We start from the raw sequence: 26,403 nt of genomic DNA, 5'->3' as shown, positions 1-26,403 counted from the left end.
ATAAACCACAGCCTCTCAGTTGGCCCAAATACAAATTTCAAAGTTTTCCTCCTTAAGCACTTCCCACCATTGGCAATTGACCTTCAGTAATCTAAATCTAATATTAAAAACATGTAAACAAATTCAAGATGTTTCATCATAGAAAGATAATGTAATTCTCCTTTAAAGTTAGCTAAATTTAACATAATGATCAGGAAAATCCTGTCAGAAAGAGTCTCACCATGAAATATGAAGATGTAGGAAGTATTCTCATCCAATATACTAGTAAGAATCAAGTAACTTACATGGTGATGGAAATTCTTCATTGATATATCTATTCCAATTTGCATTCTGTATAAGCAATGAGTCTGGAGATAATGGTTTGGTTTCCTCTTCTCATTTTCATTTTAATGAACTATATTTGAAATCATCATTCACTACGATCAGAATTATAAACTACTATTTTGAAAAAAGCAAGTGAGTCTTTTGGGGGAAAATAATGAAATAGAATAAACTACTCACTTACAATTAAATACTGATTATTTTGTATTTGACTCACAGTTTCCCTCTCTTTGATGCAGTTTCTGTTTGATGCAATATCCGAAACTTGACAAAGAAAGCAAATATAGGACACTCAAATAATGTTATCTCTATAATTGATTGTTGCATTAAATAAATATTTATTCATGTTAATATTACAATCAAAATTGGTTGTCAACACCATCAGCTAATAATTTATTTAATTCTTACATGTATCATGGTAAATCTGTTACAAAATCAGTTCGCACATTCACCATAATAGGATGGGTAACAGATTTAGGTTTAAAATCCAAAGCAATAAAAGTACTGCAAATAATAAAGATACACACACATTTACATAATTAAGTTTGGGAAGGGCCTTTCTCAAAATGAACCCAAGGCGCCTGGGTGGCTCAGTTGTTAAGCCTCTGCCTTAGGCTCAGATCATGATCCCAGGGTCCTGGGATCAAGCCCTGCATCGGGCTCTCTGCTCTGCAGGAAACTGTTCTTCCTCTCCCACTCCCCCTGCTTGTGTTCCTGCTCTCGCTATCTCTTTCTCTCTGTCAAATAAATAAATAAAATCTTTAAAAAAATAAAAATGAACCCAACCCAGTGATCATAAATAAAATGTTAGGTACATTTGAGTATATAAAAATTTTAAATTTGCATATGCAAATACAATAACACCACATAGAAACATAAATTCACAATGCAAACCATCTTACTGGACAACTGACCCAGGCTCTTCAAAAAGAAAAGCCAATGTCATGGGGAAAAAACGGTAAGGTACTGTCATAGATTAAGAAGAGATGAAAGAGACTTGACACCTTGTGTGAACCTTCATTGATTTTGGGTTTGAAAAATTTAAAAAGATATTTAGCAACTATTGAGAAAATTTGAAAACAGACAGTATTAAACATGTTTTCTCTATTAACTGATTACATATCTAATGTATTTATCAATTAATTTCTGTAGCTATTTATTTAGCAACTGAAGGGAAAACATACAAAGAAAAATATTTCAACAAGTGTTTCAGAAAGAAGTTAATAACTTGCCTTTAAAACTTTTACACATTAGTAGAAGACAAACACTTCATGAGTAAAATAAGCCAAGGACGTGAAATCCAAAATCATGAAAAAAGAAATACAAGGAGCAGAAAGCTTATGGAAATTTTTCGTAGTTTGCTGGTAAGCAAAGAAATGCAAATTAGATTGCTAAGGATTGAAAAAAGTTAGGAAATCTATATATTCTCAGAAATGGCTGGTACAGGACATAAATTAGTCTACACTTGATGGGTGACTCCTTAGCAACATTTATCAAAAGCCTGAAATTGATTCCTCCCTTTCATGTACCTATTGGCCATTTGTACATCTTCTTTTGAGAAATATCTCAACATCATTAGTCATCAGGGAAATGCAAATCCAAATCACAATAAGGTATTACCTCATACCTGTTAGGATGCCTATTAACAAAAAGACAAAAAGTAACAAGTGTTGATGAGGATATGGGGAAGAAAACCCTCTGCACTGTTGGTGTGAATGTAAATAGGTGCTTCATTATGGAAAACAGTATGGAGGTTCCGCAAAAAACTAAAAATAGAGCTACTGTATGATCCAGCAGGCCCACTTCTGGGTACATATCCAAAAGAAATGAAATCAGGATCTCAGAGAGATATCTGCAGTCCATTCACTGCAGCATTACTCATAATAGCTGAGATAGGGAAACAAGTAAAGTGTCTTTGGATGGGTGAATGGATAAAGAAAAGATGGTATACATATAAAATAGAATATTATTCAGCTTAAAAAAGAAGAAAATCATGTCATTTGCAACAACATGGATGAACCTAGAGGACATTATGCTAAGTAAAATAAACCTCACACAGAAAGACAAATACTCACATGATCTCATTTACATGTGGAATCTAAAAAAGTCAAATTCATGGGGCACCTGGGTGGCTCAGTCGGTTAAGCGGCTATCTTCGGCTCAGGTCATGATCCCAGGGTCCTGGGATCGAGCCCCACATCGGGCTCCCTGCTCAGCGGGAAGCTTGCTTCTCCCTCTCTCACTCCCCCTACTTGTGTTCCCTCTCTCCTGTCTCTCTCTGTCAGATAAATAAATAAAATCTTAAAAAAAAAAAAAAAAGTCAAATTCATGAAAGGAGAGAATAGAATGGTGGTTGCCAGGGGTTGAGGTCGGGGAAATGGGGAGATGTTGTCAAAGGGTGTGAAGTTGCATGCAGGATGAATAAGTTCAGAAGAGCTCATGTACAGCATGGTGACTACAGTTAATAATACTGTATTATATACTTGAAATTTGCCAAGAGAGTAGATCTTCCCATCACACACACACACACACACAAATGGTAACTATATGAGGTAATGGATATGTTAATTAGCTTCATTTCACAAATATATACATATATCAAAACATCATATTGGACACCTTAAATATATACAATTTTTGTCAATTATACCTCAATAAAGCTTATTAAAAATCCTCCGACCTTGAATGAGAAATCCCAATTGTAGTAATTTTTTTTTTTTTTTAAAGATTTTATTTATTTATTTGAGACAGAGAGCATGAGAGGGAGGAGGGTCAGAGGGAGAAGCAGACTCCCCACCGAGCAGGGAGCCCGATGCGGGACTCGATCCAGGGACTCCAGGATCATGACCTGAGCCGAAGGCAGTCGCTTAACCAACTGAGCCACCCAGGCGCCCTCAATTGTAGTAATTTATCCTAAGGAAATAATCCTGCATTTTGCAAGTACACATGAATAAATTTTCCATAAAATGGAGTTCTGTAGGTGTACTATCATGGAAATATTCACAATGTAGTATTATTCTAAAAGCAGGTTACAAAATACTGTTTATGACATGATCCCACTCATTCTAAACTTGTGGGGTTTATATATTATACATTTACCTAAGAAAACAGCTGAAAAACACAAGGAAAGTCAATTATTACTAGGAATTATGGGTAACTTTTTTGCCTTCTTTATTCTAAAGTGACTTGCCAAAGATTCTATGATGAGCATGTATTCATTCCTTATTAAGGGGGAGAAAATGTTACCTTTAAAAGAAAGCAATCTATTTGGAGCTTTGCCAGTCTTTTGAGAAGATTTTTTTTTCCACTTCCTTTTGCCACAAAGAAAAGTGTTCAGAACCAACTTGATTGGAGCCCCTGCTTTATTTTTGTCTGATTTAAATCGGTATCTGGAAATATGAAGTACTTTCCCACATTTTACCCACACAAAACCCCAAGATGGCATTTGAACTAAGTCTGATCTCTTGCTTTTATAATTAAGCAAAGAGAAGGTCACAGTGATGAGCTGGATCTTTCCCCTCAGTCAGTGGGGAAAGGTAGTGAGTGGGGAGCCAGGTCTCCTAACTTTTTCCATAGACCCTCAAGAGTCATTTTTTAAACACCTGTCCCTGAAGGACATCATGCTAACAAAGCCAACTCTACCTGATTTATTTTCTCGGGGATTGACACCATTAACTGAAAACCTCCCCGAATCAAACCTAAATATTCCTTTTTAAGTGAATCTCAAAATAAAATTTTTGCTAATTTTTTTCTTTAGAAATAATTTCAGACTTACAAAAAAGTTGCAGAAATAAAGATTGTGCCATATCTGCATGCCTGTCGTAAATATTTTATTCACTTATTGTGAATATTTCACCCCATTTGCTTTATCATTTGCTATATATATGTATCACTAAATATATGACTATTTTCTGAATCATTAAAGGGTAAGCCGACTATTATCATGGCTCTTGACACCTAAATATTTCAGTGGATATTTCCTAAGAATAGGGATATTGTCTTCTATAACCCTAGGACAGTTAGCAACATCATAAATGTACATTGAAATAATAATGATGTAATCTATATTTCATATTTGTCAGTTGACCTTAATAACTGTTGTTTATAGCAATTTTTCCTCAAATTTCCAGTACAGGCTTTACTTTAGGTCAGGTATTGCATTTAGGTGTTATGACTCTTTAGCTTCTATTAGTCTGGGGTATTTCTAAAGATTTATTTATTTTTTTAATCTTGTTATCACATTTTTGAAAAAAAGAGCCCTCCCTTTTTAATAGAACTCTTAGTTCGCACTGAGGTATTGATTTGGATTTCCCTGATGCCGAGTGATGTTGAGCACTTTTTCATGTGTCTGTTGGCCATTTGGATGTCTTCCTTGGAAAAATGTCTGTTCGCGTCTTCTGCCCATTTCTTGATTGGATCATTTGTTCTCTGGGTGTTGAGTTTAGTAAGTTCTTTATAGGTTTTGGATACTAGACCTTTATCTGATATGTCCTCAAAAAGTTGAAAATAGAGCTACCCTATGTCCTAGCAATTGCACTACTGGATATTTACCCCAAAGATACAAATGTAGGGATCTGAAGGGGTATGTGCACCCCAATGTTTATAGCAGCAATGTCCACGATAGCCAAACTATGGCAAGAGCCAAGATGTCCATCAACAGATGAATGGATAAAGAAGATGTGGTATACATATATACAATGGAATATTATGCAGCCATCAAAAACAAAACACTAAATCTTGCCATTTGCAACATAGTTCGCTCTGGCTGCAGTAACAAGATATCATAGACAGGGTGTGGAAACAAAAAATTGATCTTCTCACAGTTCTGGATGCTGGAAGTCCAAGATCAAAGTACCAGAATGGTCGGGTTCTGGTGAGGGCCCTCTCCCTGGCCAGCATATGGCTCCCTTCTCACTATGTCATTACATGGCAGAGAGAAAGAGAGAACAAGCTCTTTGCTGGCTTTTCATTTAAGGGCATTAATATCAGACCAACGCACTGCCCTCATGGCCTCATCTAATTTGACTCACTCCCCAAAGGGCACATCTTCAAACACCATCACACTGGGGCTTAAGGCTTCAACATACCAATTTTGAGGGGGATACATTCAGTCCACAATATAGAACAGTCCTCATTTTGTAAAACAGATGCATTTTTAGGTAGATTAGAAATGAAATGGTCTAAACCCATAAATTAGTATTTTCTAAAGCCACTATGCCAGAATAAAATCATAGCAATTTCCCAAACTGAGTGCTCACGGAGCTGATATTTTATTGTGTTGAAACCCCAGTCATTACCAGCTAGTCTCTGTATTGGGCTTTCTATTTATGTGTCACCCTCGTTCAAGAATGTGCCCCCTTCTGCCAACACAGTTATTAAAATAGAAAAAGATTACTCTCTACAGAAACACACTTGTGTCTCAAGGATTTTTATGGGAAGTCAGCCTATATCAGAACCATAGAATGTGCTTCAATTCATTTTTAGACATGAAGTATTCAGAAAAAGTATAGCAGATCAGCACTTGGTTAGTAAGAACAAAGGGATTTTTTTCATGCAACTCCCGATCTTCTTTTTATTTATTTATTTGAGAGAGAGAGAGAGCGTGCACACGCAGGGCAGGGGAGGGGGTGGTAGCAGGGGAAGGACAGAGGGAGAGGGAGAGAGAAACCCAAGCAGACTCCACACTGAGCATGGAGCCATCATGGGGCTCAATCTCACAACCCTGAAATCAGACCTGTACCGAAACCAAGAGTCCGTTGCTTTTTTTTTTTTTTTTAAGATTTTATTTATTTATTTGAGACAGAGAGAATGAGAGACAGAGAGCATGAGAGGGAGGAGGGTCAGAGGGAGAAGCAGACTCCCTGCCAAGCAGGGAGCCCGATGCGGGACTCGATCCCGGGACTCCAGGATCATGACCTGAGCCGAAGGCAGTCGCTTAACCAACTGAGCCACCCAGGCGCCCGCGAGTCGGTTGCTTAACCGACAGAGCCACCCAGGAAACCCCCTGATCTTTTTTTAAGTCATTATAATACAGAATGTTTTTTCTGTACTTTTTGAAATATTGCATCTTTATTTCCTTTCATTATGTGTTAAGCAGTTATTAATATTGAATTAATTGTCCATTACATATTAGTATACTGTTTACTGGTCTTTACTGTTAATCTAAAATCCTTTACTTTTCAAATTTTAAGACAGTTTTTCAATTCTTCCAATTAGGTATCACCTGGTTCAAATGCAGTTTCTTTTTATTTTTTTGTTTTGTTTTGTTTTTAGAGAGACAGAGACAGAGACAGAGAGAGAGTGCACAAGTGGGGTGTGGGGGTGGAAGGGTAGGAGGAGGGGCAGAGGGAGAGGGAGAGAATCTTAATCAGGCTCCACGTTCAGCGGGGAGCCCCACTCAGGGCTTGATCTCACCATCCTGAGATTATGACCTGAGCTGAAATAAAGTCAGAAGTTTAACCAACTGAGCAACCCAGGCACCCCAAATGTAGTTTCTTTTTAAAATATATTTGTTAACCTGACATCCTTACATTAAGTTTACTATGGGACAGTACCCAACTCCATGTCTGATACCTTACAAACTTGACCCTTCCTTGTTAATTGGAATCTGGGTATGTGCCTTTTTCAAATATTTTTGAAAAATTAAAGCATCTCTTTATCTTTTATCTACAGAATTCAGTTTTCTTATTTTCAACATATATTCTAAAACAAATTTCCCCAACATTCAATAAAATATGCCTCTTGGTGATCACAAAATGTTGATAATGTGGTCTAATTAAAGTCTAGAGAAGTTTACCCACTAAATAACAGTTCCTAAAATGATATTTTAAAATGTACACATTAAGAAAAATTCTTATTTTTTTTCTTTTTTAACTTCTTACTTTCTATTAATTCTGATTATTTCTTCTAAAATCAGTAATATTTTTTATGTACCTTTCCAAAATTGTCTAGTTTTTATACTATATTTGCTACATCTCACATTTTCTTGATTATTTAGCCTTTCCAGTAGGATATGTTACTGCGTATCTTTTTTCCCCTTTTCTTTGCACTGATTTCTCTACAAAGCAGAATTTTTTTCTTTGTTTTTGTAAAACAAAAGTTTTGGAATAAAAATGATCCAATACACCTAACATAAATTCATTTTTAATTTCTTCTACATGTGAAGCAATTATTTGACCTGATTCAACATAATCTGGAAATAGAATTTTTTTTTTTTTTTTTTTGAGAGAGCGAGAATGAGAGAGAGTACATGAGAGGGGGGAGGGTCAGAGGGAGAAGCAGGCTCCTCGCTGAGCAGGGAGCCCGATGCGGGACTCGATCCCGGGACTCCAGGATCATGACCTGAGCCGAAGGCAGTTGCTTAACCGACTGAGCCACCCAGGCGCCCATGGAAATAGAATTTCTTCTTTTTGCTCCCAACACCTGGTTCTGAATTTAAATCAGGGTTTTCTGGACTTTTCAATGTTCCTTTCTTCTTTCCATGGAGTGTGTTGACCATTTCATCTATTTGGAGGCCTTTGATTCTGTTTTGCAACAACATGGTCATGGTACAGCTGTAAATGCTCAGATAATCTGAAATCAGGATTATTTACTTCATGGTCTTGTATGATCCAAAGGAAAATAAATGATCAAGATTTGCCTTTTTTCCTACATTAACAATGGCTTCTGTGGAAGAAGCAATGTCAGATTCACACCTGCGAGCTGTAATACTTTAATGCTAGTCCTTTTATTAAACATCTCTGGTGTTCTTGTGTTTCAGCCTATTTATCTTGTCTTTTCTTTTTGGAGCTTCACAGTTAATTTCACAGCTGACCTCATATTGCTTGAATTTGCTAGGTTTCCTCCCTCCCTCCCTCTCTCCCTTCCTTCCTCCTTCTTTCTTTCTTTTTTTTTCCAAAACGGCAGGCACACAGCATGGCTGCATACAGTGTGTAATGTATCATAAAGAGCCTGGACTCTGGAGGCGGTATTCGAGTCCCAGCTTACTCGTTCTGTGCCCCAGGAGAAAGTAACCCATCATTAACATGTGTAAGGATATCTACATCAGAGAGTCTGTGTAAGACTGGGCAGGGTAATTTGTCTCTTTTCTTTCTGGTAGTACAGTTAGGTGACTCTAGGGCCCCAACGCAACTACCTTGTATAAAATATGACAAGCAACACGCTTTTAAATGTATAACTGAGCTTGTAGGAAAGAGAAATCTGTAAGTTCAAAAATGAAGAAGGAATAAAAAGTGGGGTGGTAGACAGCATGGACTGGTCCAATGGCTTCCCTGAGGGCATTTGCTGGCTCCCTTACAGAGGAGCTGGCTGTGGGAAGGTCATGTGGGGACAGGAATTAGAAGTGAGATACCCACATAAAGTCAAGCACTGGCTGTCTGTTCTCTGCCCCTCCAGATCCACTTTTCGCCCATCTCCACCCTGTATCATGGGGCTCCCTTCTCCTCTGGCTTGCAGCTGGCCTTAGCCAATGAGGAAGAAGTTGGGAAAGAAGGAGAAGAGTAAAGTCAGGGTATTTATTCTCCTGTTTCCCTCCCTATGCAGTCCCTTTGAAGTGGCTTTGTCCCATAACCCCAGGCCCCATGGAGGCCTGCTTTATATAACTCTCTCCCCTGCGGTCCCAGGAACCTCTTTCTCCTCTCATTCCTCAGTGCCTACCCAGTAGTGACAGCACCACATGGTCAGCTTCAAGTTGCTGTGACTCCCAGTTGCCCCCCACACCTTTGTAATGGATCCATATGTGAAGAAATGCTCCTCAAACCTTTTCTGGTTGAGATTCTGATACAAACCAAGACTCTCAAAGGGCTACATGTTTAGTGAAAAGGGAGTCCAGGGAAAATGTACAACCAGCACCAAGAGAGCACTTGCTTGACTCAGCCTCCTAAGAAATTATAACCATGCTTTACACTGCCCTGGAGTCCAAAAGCAACCCATCTCAGGTATCTACAGAGAAAGTCCTGCTGAATAGGAGATCACAAGCTTAAATGGTAAAACACACAAGGAAAGAATCTTGCAACGGTGAGATCTGCAAAATAGACAAGAGGATTTAACTCTCCAAGAGCCTTAGTTAACAGCATTACCTGATAAGGACTTAGAGGAAGTGTGTCTTCAATCTTTAAAGACACAGAAGAAGACTTGAAAACATGGGACCAAAGAAAGTATGTAAAAAGACCAAGCACACCTGGAGAAGAACTCAAAAAAATTCTAGAAAGGAAAAACATATAAATCATTAAAAATAAAACCAAACGGCTAGATTATACACAGGCAGAAAGAGTAAACTGGAAGGTGGATATGAGGAAAATGCCAAGAATTCAACAGTGAAAGGTAAAGATGCAGGAAATAGAAGAAGGGGGTTAAGACATGAAAACTAGAAATGCAAAGGTCCAACATGTTTCTAATCAGAGTTTCTGAAAGAGAAAATAGAGAAAGGATACCACAGGACACTGGGAGGGAGGGGGGCTGAAGATCTTAAAAGCAACCAGAAAGAAAAGACATTACCTACAGAAGAACTGCAATTCAAGTGGAAGCAGTTTTCTCCACAACAGAAACTGAAGCCAGGTGGCCAATGGAATAAAATAGTAGCCGGTAACAAGCACGCAGTAAATGCGCAAGAACCCTTGCTACACGTCTCAGTCGACTGCTTCCTTTTGAACTGGATGAGCTCTCCGTATGTTACACAAACATATTTGTCTGTGCTCCTCAATGCAATCCAGTGTGGCATATTTCTTTTAATAGTAGTGTAGGCTTAAAATCTCAGTTTAAAATCTTTTTTTTAAAAGATTTTATTTATTTACTTGAGAGAGAGAGGGAAGGAGGGAGAGAGCACAAGCAGGGGGAGCAGCAGAGGGAGAGGGAGAAGCAAACTCCCCACTGAGCTGGGGGCTCGATCCCAGGACCCCAGGATCATGACCTGAGCCGAAAGCAGATGCTTAACCGACTGAACCATCCAGACATCCCAACAGTAGTTTAGTTTTTATCTAGTTAAACCGGCTGGTCTTAACTAAAGCTGTTTTAACCTTCATACAAGAAGCTGGAAGTAAAAATGCAGAAATATTTTAATGCTTACTGAAAAATGCAATGAGAAAAATTGCACTGAAGTTTTAGAGGATACAAACTGAAAAGAAATTAAGGAGTGTATAAAAGTGGTAGGAACCAGTGCCAGAAAAAAGAAAAAGAAAATACTACCTAGGACTTCTTTGTTAGAAAATAAGTAAAGGGTATGGACAGAGAGCTGGAATAAGCAAACATGAGAGAAAATATTCAACTCTGTTAATAGTTGAAAAAAACATGTTAAAACAAAATATAGAGTTGCACATACTATAAATTAGCAAAATGTCAAAAAATGATTACAGTCAGCTCTGGTAATTCTGTGGTAATCCTGGTATACTTAGATATTGCTAGAGGCATAGAAATTTATACTTACATAATTAAAGTAAAAAATTCAGTTCCTTAGTCCCACTAGCCTATTTTGAATCCACATGAAATGAATGCCTCGGGCGCCTGGGTGGCTCAGTTGGTTAAGTGACTGCCTTCGGCTCAGGTCATGATCCTGGAGTCCCTGGATCAAGTCCCGCATCAGGCTCTCTGCTCGGCAGGGAGCCTGCTTCTCCCTCTGACCCTCCCCCCTCTCATGTGCTCTCTCTCTCTCTCTCATTCTCTCTGTCTCAAATAAATAAATAAAATCTTTAAAAAAAAAAAAATGAAATGAATGCCTCTCAGACTGTTCAGCACAGAATATCTCTATTCTATTGAACTGGATGGAGGACACTCCTCTTAAACACTTGGTACTTTCAGACTTATTTTTCTGATCTAATAGGTATGAAATGATAGTTCTCACTGATTTAAATTTGCATTTTCCTGATTACTAATTAGGTCAAGTATTTTTTCATGTATTTATTAGCCTTTCATATTTCCTCTTCAGGAAGTTTCTTGTTTGTTTGTTTGTTTTCTTCACATTACCCTGTTGCAATTATTTAAAATGGGAAAATGTTTATGATGTAGTGACAAGTTTTAAAAAAAAAAAAGGCCAAATTCTTATTCTTTGTTTTTTAAGTCTTCCTCTTGGCTCCATGTAGACAGAGTGATTATTTTTCTTTATCCGTGCTATTATTTTTATTTCACATTATTCCTTTCTGGTAGAACACTGTGTGCTTGACCTAAAAAAAAATCTGTGTCTCTGTGTGTGTGTGTGTGTGTGTGTGGTGTGTCTGTGTGTAAAAGCGAGGATTGAGCAGTGAGAGAAAAACAACATTTCAAGATCTGTATCTTTAATTAGAGTACATGTTTAAATTGCAAAGGAAACTGCCTTTCATAATTCAAGTAGAAGGAAATGAATTCGTGTATATTGCTTGGAGATTTCACATATTCATGATGTGGAAATTAACTTAAGCACACACTTGTCTAAGTAGTCAGCTTAGAAAAGAGATGACATTCTTTAAAGAAGTGGAACAGCACAGTTTAAAAACAAAAACAAGACGAAGAGAAACGGTAGTGTAAAAATTGAACAGAAATTAATTCCCGCCCAACCTAAATCCTTGGGAAAAATGGGCCGTGTTCCCTAGCATGTTTCATGGCAACACTGGCTTCCAGCACGTGGGACCTTCCACGCTAGTGAAATGCAGTGAAGTTCCCACACGTACCCACGCAGATTTGTCCTCTGTTGGTCCTTTCCCTCTGTTTTATCGTCAACCAGGCCCTTTTCGATTATTCTTTCATTTCCTATCTGGATCAACTTTTCCAATTTCCCTGTTAACGCTCCGCTGAATGGTGTTTCCCATCCCTGGTACAAGAGCTCTGTACACAGGTCTGGAGAGAACAAGCAGGATTTTTACCCCTACCAAAGACAGACAGGGGCTGTCTTACTACCTGCTCACGGAGACCACAGGCCCTTAGGTGATGCTGCAGCCTTGCATTCTCCAAGCAGTTTTTGTCTGTTTATGCTAGGAAGCTCCAGCATTTTAGTAGTGTGAGCTGGAATGTGCCTTTGTACATTCTCTGCCTTTCCCACTTGCTTCCAAATGAGCACCCCTTTAAGTGGCTTGTTCAGAGCAGGGGGCAGAGAGCCTCTGAGTTTATCGTTCCTGCCCTTCCTGGATCAGTGCCACCTTCCAGTGGCCTCACCACGTCGGGCTCTTTGTGAACTCATACACTAATTTGTAAAGTGGGTGTTGCCGCATTTCCCTTTGCTTTGCAGTCAGATGTCACTTCATTCTAAGGGTGTTACGGCATGAGTTATGGGACAGGAAATGAAAGAAGGCCACACTGAAGTAAAATTTATAAAACAAGACGTTTTTAAAATGAGGATAAAACCTGGCCCAGTAAAACCTGGAGCATGAGCGAAATAGGATTTGCAACTTGAATGCACACCCTTCAGGAGGCCTCTCAGAAGAACGTGCCAAGCAAGGCTTGACTTCCCAGGGGTGCTTGTGATGCGGGAGGCCCTATCACTGCAGTTCTAGAACCTCCTATGGTCTTCCATCTGCTTAAGTTTGAGCTCAGGTGTGGGTTTGGATCTACTTACTAACATTTCCCTAATGTGGATGCTGAATGTTATCTGAAAACATTTTTCTCTCCATGGGCCTCAAATGTACCAGGATGTTTCCTGAAGCTACTCTTTTGTGTAACAGAGTTGGATCTGCAGCTGTGTGTCATGATTTGGGGGCACTCCATAGGGTCGTCTGCTTTAAATATCAGCCTTAACCACTGGCATACTAACATTATTACTTCTTTCCTTTGGATGCTGGATGCCTTCCCTAAAGGGGATGGCTGTAATAAGCTACCCCATTGCTTCACAAAGTGTGGTTCCTGAATCAGCTGGGAACTTATTAGAAACCAAATAATCAGGTCCCATACCAGACCCACTGAACTGGAAACTCTAGGGACAGTACTCAGCGTTCTGTGGCTTAACAAGCCTTCCGGGTGATTCTAATGCTCACTAAAGTTTGGGAGCCTCCTACTGAAGCCTGTGAGCTTCAAAGTGACATGTGCAAGATGATCTGAAAGAAGATACTGCAACTTTCAATTTCATAGTCTCCATTTCTAATTTCTATTTTTGTGCACTTTTAGATACAAAATATGTATTACCCTATATATGTATAATTTATCAACAAATACATATTGTATACTAAGAGTTCATGTTTAATTTTGTTATTGACAGGGATGCATGATATACAAAGTCCGAAGGCTACTTGTATAACATTTAAAAACACTTATGCTTTAAATCCAACTGAGCTATTAGCCACCAATAATGTCTTATATTTGTGTTAATATTTTTCTCCTTAGTTCTAAAATGGTTTGCACGTAATTTATAGTGCTTATTTCTCCTGTTGTGCAGAGAACTCTCACATTTCCAGTAAAGTAAGAAAAAGAGGCCTCTGTGTTGTATCCTGGACTCTTTTTGCCTGTTCTTGAACTAAGGAGAAACCAGTGATGGCCCATGAACACCATCAATGGCCCCTTCCCACGTCCCCCTCGGTGCATTCATCATATGTGCATGAGAAAAGGGTACAAAGAGCTAGAAAGAGGATTCTGTGCCATGTCCTTTTCCCACTCCCATTGCTCTGCTTAGATGGAGGAATCCCTGGAGTCTGGGGAGGCACTCTGTTCTCATTCCTTACTCCCCCACAAATACCAGCTTGCACTGGCCCAGCGGGCCTCCCGTGTTACACACTTATGCTCCCTTTGTCTTACATATTCCTGAGCTACCCAGAAAATACCACTGTGCACTTATTATAAATGGAAAAGTGGAGGAACTAGGAGTAGGGCTGACTTTTAAGCCACAATAATTTACAAGCTCAACAAAGAAAAAGAAAAAAATGATTAGTTCCTTCTTAGCATAATATGTGCATAAAGTATGCTCTCCAAAACTGTGCATGGCATGAATGAACAAACACATAAATATAGTTCAGTTCCCAAGCACTGAGTTCTCGTACACACCAGCTAAAAGCATAAATCCAGGTTTGAGCCTTATCAACGCACTTACTATTTGTGTGACCTTGAGGAAGTCCCATAACCTCTCTTAAGCCTCATTTCCTTCACTCTGTAAATTAAGAATAAGGATACTAAGCACTCCATAGACTCACTGTGAGAATTAAATGAGATGTAAGAGCTTAGCATGGTATCTGGCACATAATCAACCCCCAGGAAAGGTGAGCTATGTTGTATGTTGCTAACGCTGAATCAAATGCCAAAAAGGAGTAAATCATATTCCTACCCTCAGGTCCTTTGTCAGTGAAGCTCACAAGCACCCCCCCTTTTTTTTTCCTAGCTCAGGCCAATGATCTTACATAATCTATGCTATTTTGAAAATCAAAAGTAACACCTTTATTGGAGAGACTGACCTAAACATTCGTTAATCACTATCTCCTCCTGCCCATATGTCTGTCTGCCCAGAAGAGCTATTTTTGCTCTTGAGCTGTAACTACCGGCCGAGGTGCAGAGTCCTTTCATTCCGTTTCACCTAATGGTACATTATACTTCATCATTAAAAGAGAAGGGGAAAAGTATACGTAGATCTCCACGCGGGAGCCATTTAGTTGAAAATTTGATGGCAGTAAAATGATACCACATCAAGGAAGGAATAAAAGACTGCAAGTTTTCTATCACGGTTTAGAAAAATTAATTTGTCTCAGAGGAGACTTTATGTTATCAAAGAAAAACACCAGAGGATAAGAATGGAAGTTTCCATGAACTCTGAAAAAAAGGACTCCAGGAAAAGTAACACCTTCCTCTTTTTCCCCAGATTTGCCCTTTGTGAATAATGGGAAATCAATAAATATGATTTGAATTAATAAGGAAGAAGAAGGCCTGTGACAAAGGTGTAAGGATGTCAAGGCATAAAGTGCAGAATTGCTTCCCTGAAACACTTCTGTTCATTTGTGCTTGTTATAATCACATAATTCCCATATATGGCTTGACTTAAATATTTTCAGTACTGTATGAAGTAGGTATTACCATCCTAACTCGGTATTTCAGGCAGCAAGAATTTGAGAAATTTGCCCAAGGTCACAGTTATAAGTCATGAAATTGAGATATAAACCCCAAACCACTTACGGCTTCATGTGGAGGATGGAAAGGGGCCTTTATGTTCATCTCTTTTCCTTCTTTGAGAAAATGTGGATTACTGCCGTAAAGTGGACCCCTTGCTCCTGCACTCACGTTACCCCTGCTTTTCCTTCACTGACTAGAACACTCTGAAGTCACTAGCCTTGCCCCTCTGAGACCGCTAGATCTGTCACATGGACTCAGGTACAGGGTCAGCCGTGAACGTTCAGTTTGATTCATTTCAAAAAACAGGGATTGAGAGCCTTCAATGAACCAGGCGCTATGCTAGGGGTTTGGGAACCAGAAATAATGGATAAAACTTCTTGCCCCTCAGGGTATCAGTCTGGAAGGAAATAGACCAAAACAATAATAATGGATACCTCTGGCATTGGTTTAAGTCATCTTTTCCTCTTTTTTCTTACCTGCATAAAATGTCTACTAATACGTGTTACTTTTATAGAATAGCTTAAAGAAAAAAGGGGGGTGGGGGCTGCAAGAAAAGAAACTGTTAAGGAACTGATCTCTAACCAGCAGTGTAACCCCAGGTTTCTGACTCCTTCCACCCTAGAGGCCCTATTGTTTAAAGCCACTGTGGGGAACTCTTTAATTGAGAACCTGCTATGTATCAGACAATCTGTTAAATGTTGGAAGTTCTAGAGATAAATAAGATAAACTTTCCAGTGGAAAAATGGTGGAATATGATATTTTCCATGTATACAGACACTGGTTTGCATGAAGCTTTTGCCTTTTTTTTTGTAGCAAGTAGCTGTTACATCCATCTAGAAATGCACACGGCCATACTGGCATGAAGTGTCATCTTTTGAGAGCCATGTAAAAAACACAAATTATCATTACATGCCAACAGAAAGAATAACCCCACAGGATCTTATTAGATTTAATATTTAAAGGACCTCCAATGTTGGGTAGGAGTCTGAGGCTGAAAAAGTAAACTGCGAAATGCTAAAGAAGTTTTAACGCTTCTCAAAATCCTTCACGTAAATGAAAGAATGAACCAGAGGGCTAAACTGAAGTTCTAGCACGTAGCAGAAGCTCTATGTATCTGCCGTTGTTATAATATGAAAAACAGATGCCATAGATGCCAACTTTCTACCCTAGTCCTGAATCCTCCCCAAAGAGCCTAGTTTAATCCTTTTATGAAGCTAAAAAAAAATAATTTCAGGCCTGTGTGAGCCGTATTTTGGACTCTTGTCGTCTTTTGTCACCCTTCAGACCATCAGCCTAAATAGCTTCTCACGTGTAGGAGGAGGCTTTTGGCACTGACAACAATGAATGTGACCGTTATTCTCTAACTATACAACTGATACATCATCATTACTTATTCAAGTGTTGATCAAATATTGATCACTTTGTGTTGTTACAGTTAAATGAGATGAGTTATCAAAAACTCGCTTTTGGATAAACTGAATGAGTTAAATTTGGTCAGCCGAGTTATCTGAAGTTGTCTTAAAACTGTATTATCATTTTGGCTAGCTCAATGAAGCCCGTAGTTTTAGCTAAAGGGAAGTATGACATCCCCTAAATTAATGACATGATTAAGAATGAAGGGTTGAATGCCATTTAGATAAACCAACAGTTTAATATACTGAGCCCTACAATTCCAGGGGATAAAAGCAGGAATTAACTGCAAGCTGCAATTAATGACCCAGACTTTGAATATAATGAAAAGTAATGAGCTGAATTCTTTCCAGTGCAACACATGATAATTGAATGATAATTGACCTTTGAAGATTATTGGTATCAGGTGAAAACAGTAAGCATTAGAGGATGAAAATCTTGATTTTCGATGCAAAAAATATTTTCCAGTTATAATGTGAAAACATACATATGCTTATTTAATTTAAATATAAATATATATACACGTATGTACGTATATATATTTAAAATTAAACTGGTCCTGGCTAAAGTCAGGGGGCTAGGGCTTTGTTGGAAGCACGTAACCCCCTGCTGATTCTCACCCCAGCAGAGATTCAAGAATCCAGGACTCGCACTCTATCAGCCACACGCCTCTCTCTGCAAGCCTGTAAGAATCACAAGACCTGGGAGACAAGGACCTAAAGAGCTGTTTGCAGGCCCCATATGACTCTTAACCAGAGACTATCAAGAGAAAAACATTGAGAGACTCAGAGAGGAAAAATGGAAGTTCCAAGAAAGGATAAAGGGCAGGGAAGCAGGCCAAGACAGGATAAGAAAGATATTTCATTTTGGAGACTGAAGAAATATTGCTTTGTAAATGTTAGCTTTCCCCTGATCGATAAACATGAGTCTCGAGTATCAAGCAAAGGAAGTCATAATGTGCAGCCTGTTAACTCCTTCAACCTCTAATGCCCCAAGAAATGCCCAGAAAGTCCCTTCACAATCACCACAAAAGTCACCACCTCTTCCCAACCCTCCCCAGGAATGCCTTAAACGGTGACATTTAAAATAAATAAAAGATGATTTTAATTCAATAGTCATATTTTTAGTCTTCATTATAAGTATCATAATGTCAGGAAACTGATGGCTACTGATTTCTTTAAGTGTTTAAATACAGTTTTTACTCTTCAAATGGAAAAAAAAAATGAATAAGGTGTTCAGTAATGTTACCCATTATTTATCCACTTTCCCTTCTGGCTCATGGGGAAATGTCAAAGGTCCTGCCTGAGGGCAAACCAAAAGCCACAGGCAGATGAAGACCAGAACATGGCCCTAAATCAGAAAAGGTTCTCTCTGCCTCCTGAGGCTTTGCATAAAGGTACCTGAAGAAACCACCCACAGATAATTTAGGTGCATTTCAGATTTCACTTGGCTGTTAAAAGTCAAGTTTCATTTCCGACTGAACCCGAACAGCTTCAGGGCAGAATTTGATCCCAGCTCTGGTTCAGTGGCGAGGAAATCCCGGAGCCCTGTGTTCCTATGGGATGACACACTGGCAAGGGAGGGGAGTTTCTGCAATGTCTTCTTCAAAGGCTCCCAGGGGAACCAAACTTGCTAGGACTCTCTATGAAGATCATGGAAGAGACTGCCACCGAAAACACAAGTTTCATGAAAACTCACTGAAGAAAGTTTCTGAGAAAAATGGAGACAAGAGGAAAAGTCAACTGTAATATACATAGATACCCTGAAAAATGCCTTGTTTCTGTTCTTCTGATTAACTAGGCTCCTCTTTTTTTTTTTTTTTTTTTTTAGAGAGAGAGATTTTATTTATCAGAGAGAGAGAGCATGAACGGGGGTGGGTGGGAGGTGATGGGGGGCGGAAGGAGAAGGAGAGAGACAAGTAGATGCCCCGCTGAGCACAGAGCCTGACCCGGGGCTTGATCCCAGGACCCTGAGATCATGACCTAAGTCAAAGTCAGAGGTGGAACCAACTGAGCCACCCAGGCGCCCCTAACTGGGCTCCTTTTTTTATTGCAGTGCTTATTTTGGTGTAAAAGAGTGTAGTCATTTAGTAGGTTCTCAGCCCCTAATCTGTGTTTATGAACTTGGCTAGCCTTGTAATTATACTTAAGAATTTGAAACCTAAAATAATAACTGGGGCACACACACACACACATTTGTGCCTTCTCTGTCCTCTAAGTATCCACTGATCACTTATGCTATGAAAGCCACCCTGAGAAGTCTCTTTCACAGAAAATACAGGAAGGCAGGCCTCTGCATCTGTCACTGCATGTGACCCAGACCCAGGCTACACTGTCGTTAAGCGGAATCCATCTGAGAGGAAACTACTGGAGGCACTCAGAGACATCCTAGAGCTCGCTATCCTAGGCTAAGTCAGTTAATCCCCATCCTCTCTAGCGGTTTGCCCTGAAAAATAAAGCAAAGGATATCATTCCCTTCCCTCATGCCGTTTGGCTCCCTGAGTCTTTCCTTGCCATTTCGCCTCATCGCTGGCAACAGAAGTGATTCTGAAAAGAGAAACTGGGATCTATCTGCTGCAAGCACGAGTCCTGGTTTCCGTCTCCAGGAGCTGACGAACCCCAAGTGTTCATCTGTCATCACCCAAGTCTGTGAAATGCTGAGGGGATTGTCAATGGGGTCACGCCTTTTTTTCTCAGCCTAACGGCATGTTTATTTAAGCAAAGTCCATATTTGGGAACTGTGAGCAAATAAAGAATGTTATAGAATAACAGATCATTTTTAAAACCAAAGACTTCGCTCCAGCATAAAGCTAAGTAAACACAACTTTGAGGTGTTGAGATGGATGGCAGCCAACTTCGAACAGTCCTTCCCAGTTCTTACTTATTTTCCCACACATGATCTCACTTGATCCTTGCAAGCCCCTTGAGGTACATCAATCGTGAATAGCCGTTACCCCTATTTCACAGCTGAGGAAACTGAGTCTCAGAGAAGTTAACATGGTTTTCCTAGGATCACAGTTCTAAGCAGCAGTCTATATTTAGAGCTGAGTTTTCTGACTCCAGACCCACTCTCCTGTTTTTATGTCTTGCTGCCTTCAACTGAATATACAAACCATGACACTGGGCACAGACTTTCAAAACAACAAGCATTTTGCTGGTTTTTAAAATGCTGGTAGCAGCTGCATAGAACACCAAAATCTGGCAACCTCGACCAAAGACCGGACAGATGCAGGGCCAGAGCATTTCCTAACCAAAATCCCTAGTGTGTCCTCTCTGGAACTTGACATTACTAGTCATAAAGCTTCTTGGTTGATTTGTTCAATTTATGGCATGTAATTATTTGGGGGACTATAAATCCTTGGACATCAAGTAAATACCCATCACCTAGATTCTACAATTAACATTCTATTATACTTACTTTACCGCATATCACCCTGTCTGTCCATTCCTTTATCCAACCAGCAACCCATATTATTTTTCTGAAGTTGCAGATATCGGTAAAGTTTACCCCTAAGTACTTTGGCTTGCATATCATTAATTAGAATTCAGTATTTGCTGATGGTTCTTATTTTTTAAAGTAGAATTTGCATATAATCAAATATACAAATCTTAAGTGTACCATCCAATAAGTTTTGCCAAATGTATACACCCATGTAACTCAAACTTCCATCTAGATATGGAATATTATCCCCACCCCAGAAATTTTGTTCTCCTCATGCCCCTTCCCAGATTCCCTCCTCACTGCTATTTTAATCTTTATCACTGACTTCATCTCTTCTAGAACTGTATATAAATGGGGTCCTACAGTATTTACTCTTTGGTGTAAGGATTTTCTCACTCAAGATCATGTGTTTGAGATTCATTCATGTTGTTTTGTGTATCAAGAGTTTACTCCTTTTAAATGTTGAGCATTACTCTACTGTAAGAATATACTAGTTTCTTTATCCACTTTCCTCTAATCGGACACCTGGGCTATTTGCAGTTTTTAGGTATTCTAAATAAAACTAAGAACAGTCTTACAGAGATCTTTCTGTGAATATGTTTTCATTGCTCTTGTTAAATACCTAGAAATGGAATTGCCAGGTCATAAGTAGGTATATGTTTATTGTCATAAGAAACTTTCCGAACCCTCTTCAAGGCAGTTGCACTGTTTTAACTCCCATCAACAATGTATCAGAGTCTCTGTTGCTCCATATCATCAGCAACATTTGGCGTTTTCAGGCTTTTTAATTTTAGCCATTCTGGTGGGTGTTTAGCATTTTACTTTTTGATTTACCAAACAAGAATATCCACCAAGTATATCCAGACTTGCATTACCAAGGGACATCTTGGGCAATATTGTGATTTATATTGTGATTAAGACATTAAATCTTGATTCTCCTCCTTCAGGAGTTGATTGAAAGATTCATTATTTGACAGTTAATTTAAATGATTTTGGCTTCAACCTGAGCTCCAAGTCACTGAATGTCATTGAAGTTAATCTTTCGGATGTTTTTCATTAATACTAAGACTTTCAAATTCATCAAAATGATCAGGTGAGCTCTTGACTTATGCTCAATAGAAAAATAAGTAACTAAGCACAACCTAGTCACTAACCTGTAAAATGCCTTTGACTGAATTAAATGGGGCACCACCACAGCGGTGACTCTCTTAGACCTAAACTTGTTATTAATAAGAGTGAATCCATTTAGACGAAGCTTAAGCAATACGTGGTAAAGTCATCTCCCGGTTCAATTGCTTCCAGGTGCCGGAGGAAGTCATAGGCCTAATTCTTTCTTAATGCAAATTCCTCCTCAGGCCTTCTAATTGATCCTTAGAAAGTTTTCAAGCTTTTACACTGCTGTTTTCTTGGCTTTTGCCGCATTCTCCCTGCTCTAACTTTATTGCTTATTCGTTATGAAAATAACCTGCATGATCTTAATGCTTATCAAAAATGTATCTCAGTCCACTGCTTATAGTATTAGACATATTATAAGTCATCGGACATTCTGTCTTTTAAGGAACGTTTAGTGATCAGCAGCAGTAATGCTGCTTAGAGCTCTGAAGTGGGAGAAACAAATTGTACAAGTCTTAAAGCTAATGGAACTTGGTCAAGGCAGCTCATGAAACACTCACATGAATGGTATGTTAACTTTGCCACTGCTCTTTAACGAACTTCTTTCTTCGTACTTCAGTTTAAAGGATACTCTGCAAGGATATGTAAGAATTTGTGAACCGGCAGATTTATAATGCAAACTTAGTGTTGATTAATTTTTGTCGGGCAGATTATAGTTCTGGTGGCACCTATTCAGTTCCTTCCCGTAACATCTAGGAAGGGCAAAACGCTTCCACGGTTTCGAGAATCCCCCTGGTTACAGAGGCGTTAGGGAGATGGCACCTGAGGGAATGTTATGAATTACACATTTTAATCTCTGTCCTGACTTGCCTTTTTCGGGAGCACTAAATACACAGCTTTATCGCTCACTGCCTGGCTGTAAGATAAAAAAATATACTGGTTCTTATGATATGTTAATATGGTAATCATTTGTTGAAATTACATAAAATGTCACCTATATATGAGTTTGCATATTTTGGGAACTAACCACTAGGCAGATATTTTGTACTTCTGAAAATAAGAACATTCCACGGCTTGAAATGATATGACAGTGACTAATTGTCCCACACATCAAATGTGCAATATATACCACAGATTTATCATAGGTTTCTTTTTTTTTAATGTGTCTATGTGCCACCAGGGCCAATGTTATACACAGGTGAAAACAGGCAACTATTTTGGGATGATGTAGCAGCACAGGAAAAACCTGCCTGCCTTAAAATATTTTTCCTCTAGCCTGCCGTAGGGATGAGACACTTATCTTCAGATTTTCCTATCAAAAGCAACATATTAGCAGGAAATATACGAACATCACTTTTTATTATATGAACCATTAATGCCCACTATCCCTCCAGCGTCTAACAGAACCATGAAGGGATGGAACAAAGTCAGAGACATTAGAAAGGCTGCAGATGAGGGGCGCCTGGGTGGCTCAGTCGTTAAGCGTCTGCCTTCAGCTCAGGTCATGATCCCAGGGTCCTGGGATCGAGCCCCGCATCGGGCTCCATGCTCTGTGGGAAGCCTGCTTCTCCTTCTCCCACTCCCCCTGCTTGTGTTCCCTCTCTCACTGTCTCTCTCTCTCTGTTAAATAAATAAAATCTTTAAAAAAAAAAAAAAAGAAAGGCTGAAGATGAGATGAAGTAATGAGACATTGAGTCTGTGCGGTGCAGGGGGCGGGGAAGAACCCCAGGGAGCAGGAGGGCAGCTGGAGGGTGAAGGCACCTGTGGGAGGAAGCTCTGAAAGAAAATCTGGGACTTCGGTAAAAGAGACACTTGTTTCCAACATTCGCCTAGGGCTGGACCCATGAGACACAAACGAGAAACTAACAGAGAAAGCCAGATTTTGCACTAAGCTCTTTTGAGGCACTTTGTTCTGACACAGGAAAGACAGTAACTTTGCAGGCATCGATACTACTGAGGCAAAAAATGGTGCATTTTCCTGTTACATCAGCCAGATAGTTAGATAAACTCTGGTTCATTTACTAAATAAATATGGAAAATGAAGATTGATTATCATTGTAAAGTGCTGTGTAAATGCAAATTCTTTATACTCTGAGTCCAGAGCTTAAATAAAAATCAAGTCATCATTCTTTTCTGATAATTGCCCTCACATTTTGCCAGCGACCACTTTATAAAGGAATCAAATCCAAATGCTGCATTATTTAATCAGATTTCATTGCATTCTAAATGAACGGGGATAGAAGTGAAGATGACACATTAGGACATGTGACAGAGCTCACTTGTAGGCCACTTCCATTTCTAATGTATCTCTAAATTTTATCCCCTTTATGTAGTTTGCTTTATTCAACACATGCTATTTTAGTGGCATATAAAGAGTTTTAATGACAACTAACTATTCCCTTAATAAAAATAAAAGTGATCGCTCCATGTTTTATCATATTCCCATTTATACATTTTTTTAAAGATTTTATTTATTTATTTGAGAGAGACAGAAAAAGCACGAGCGTGGGGGGGGAGGAGGAGGAGGTAGAGGACAGGGAGAAGCAGACTCCCCACTGAGCAGGGAGCCCAACGCAAGGCTCAATCCCAGGACCCCCAGATCATGACCTGAGCTGAAGGTAGACGCTTAACTGACTGAGCCACCCAGGTGCCCCCCACTTACACATTTTACCATAGTCAATAGAGAAAGGCTCAAGGACTTCCGAATAAATTTTAGAGCATAAGTTCAGTAATTAATTAGCTTTAGATTGTTAAGCATACTTATTAGAATTATATTACTTTTCTTCTTCATAAAATTTTTATGTTTTCATTAAAATCTGTTGGCCTTTTATAAATTAACCATAGCAAACAATAAAGGAATATCCTTCAGACTGAGACAAAAGACCTTGATCAAAATAACTGATATCTTGGCTCTCTAATCATATTATTCCAGGGCCTTAATATTAAAAAGCTCTCATAATTGGTAACTGAATAGCTCTTCCTTAGATTCTCTAAAAATAAGAGTTTTTAATCTCTTCTTGCATGCTAGGAGAGTCTTATGACTTACATGTATTTTGGAAATTTGTTTCAACACGTAAAAGGAAAATGTCTGATACTTTCAATTACTTAAAACATTTATGATTTTAAGCTCCCAGCAGAAATCTGCTGCTGAAGGGAGAAAAAAAATTAAGAGCTGTTAGGAAGACGCTTATGTAAGAACTGTGACATCGGTCACTGCTATGAAAGCAGGAAGTCCTATATTTTAGAGTCAAGGCTTAAAGGAATCTTTATTGAGCATTCCGCGCCCCCCATGCCCCACCCCCCTCCTCGGAGCTGAGACAAATGGCTGAGGAGTGAAATCTTGAGAAATGCTCACGGCTTTTCGCCTTCGTTCTGTTGCAGCCCGGAAGATGGTGAGATCCACCCAGAAATCTGTCGGCTTTATATCCAGCTGCAGTGCTGCTTGGAAATGTACACAACAGAGATGCTCAAATCCATATGTCTGCTGGGGTCTCTTCAGTTTCACCGAAAAGGTATCTGCCTTTAGCATACCACCATAAACACTGATGTTAAACAAAAGCTTACCTTTTCCAAAGGCCTCTAAGCACCCTGCCTACACACAATTGGAATGGATGTAAATGTTCAGGAAATATTTGATACAAATTAATAAAAGAAGTCTATACCAGTACTAAGTGTGAAGAACACCAATCATCTTGAACAGAAACTGTGGGAGAAACTGTTCTCAAATGTATTATTTTACCACTTGTGAACATGGCTTTGGTTACAATCAGCACAGAGCGAAAAAATATATATATATATATATTTATATATAAATATATATATATATATAACAATCTTACTGGGGGTAAATGCCATCCAAGACCGCTGCTCTTTCCCTAACTGAATTTGGCTGCAAGAAGACAAATTACATATTATGTCTCAAAGATTTAAAAATAGGGGGAACTCAACCAACAACAGGGAGGCATAGGAGCAACAGAAAAGTCTCATTCCTTGACTTAAACTATAAAGGAACATATTGGCTCAAATGGCTGAACCGTCCAGAGATGGCAGGGACTTTAGCGTGGTTTTGTCAGTCTTTTACCTCACCCGCTGAATGATACTCTGCCTTCTCCTGGGTGTTGGCTTTCCCCCACATTAGCAAACTGATTCTCACAGTTCCAGTCATCATATCTGCATACTAAAAGGTCCATAAAGAGAATTTCTCCCCACCGGAGACTAGAAAATGTCCTGAGCTTCATTCTGATTGGACCAGGTTAGATCTTGGGTCTATACTTGAACCAGTCACTCTAGCCAGAGGGATGGAATTATACCGATTGATTTAGGCAATCAAAGGCCATTCTTGGAGCTAAGGGAGGAGTCCTCCCTACCCAACCAGTGCCCATTACATGATGGGAGCAGGTGGACTAGAACAGATGCTGGGGAGGAAACCAAAAGTTTCTGTTAGTGGAGGATTCAAGCTATATTTTCTTTACTCATTTATTGCATAGTAAATTATTGGGAAGCTCCTGAATGCAAATACTTGTCGCTTGAGCTCAGAAGAATAGGATGATGTGTAGAAGGTAATCCTTGTCTGTGATTTAAATCCTGAGAGAGTAAGCCCTATAATATTCAGGGAAAATCTTATAGAAAGGGTGGAGCTAGGTTATGAAGATAAAGTTCAAGTAGGAAAGGAAAAAGCAGGACCTTGCAAGGGAAGAAGCAGTTAACGTAGAGATTTGAAATCATATGAGCGTGGAATTTGGGGGGGAAGTAAATGGCATGACAAAGTACTTGTAAAACATCAAATCTTGTGTATTCATGGATATATGCACAAGGCAGAACTAAAAATAGGATTATGCTACACTGCTCCAGAGTGAGGAGAACATTTTCTGGAAACATGAGTATTTCTTTTTCCTTTTTCCTTCTAATGGCAGAACTTTCAACAGTTTCCTTCTTGACTTCTGTTATTACTGCAAGTGAACATGTTTGGAGAGATGAGCTTCTACACACTCCTGATGCCTGATCAGAAAATTGAATATTCACATACACTGATGCCATTCCAACAAGTTGTCCTTGGCCCAATGTCTTCACTTACCCTGTCTGCTCTCAATCTCTGTCACACACACACACACACACACACACACACACACACAT

The 26,403-nt window shown here is 39.2% G+C and overlaps 1 protein-coding gene across 2 annotated transcripts in view; it reads left to right on the top strand.

Moving 5' to 3' along the window:
• The window catches only part of RGS7BP (regulator of G protein signaling 7 binding protein), an 85,313-nt gene that overhangs the window by 33,770 nt on the left and 25,140 nt on the right, over window positions 1-26,403 (top strand). For both annotated transcript variants that reach the window (XM_006742000.3, XM_081826816.1), the window contains exon 3: window positions 24,652-24,782. In XM_006742000.3, the coding sequence (XP_006742063.1) occupies window positions 24,652-24,782 (131 nt within the window). The remainder of the gene's footprint in view (window positions 1-24,651; window positions 24,783-26,403) is intronic.

This window comes from Leptonychotes weddellii, chromosome 7, assembly GCF_054177405.1.
Source record: "Leptonychotes weddellii isolate Sample4059 chromosome 7, ASM5417740v2, whole genome shotgun sequence".
NCBI lineage: Eukaryota > Metazoa > Chordata > Mammalia > Carnivora > Phocidae > Leptonychotes > Leptonychotes weddellii.
The sequence above is the reverse complement of the archived record's forward strand: the minus strand, read 5'-3'. Positions and strand labels throughout refer to the sequence as shown.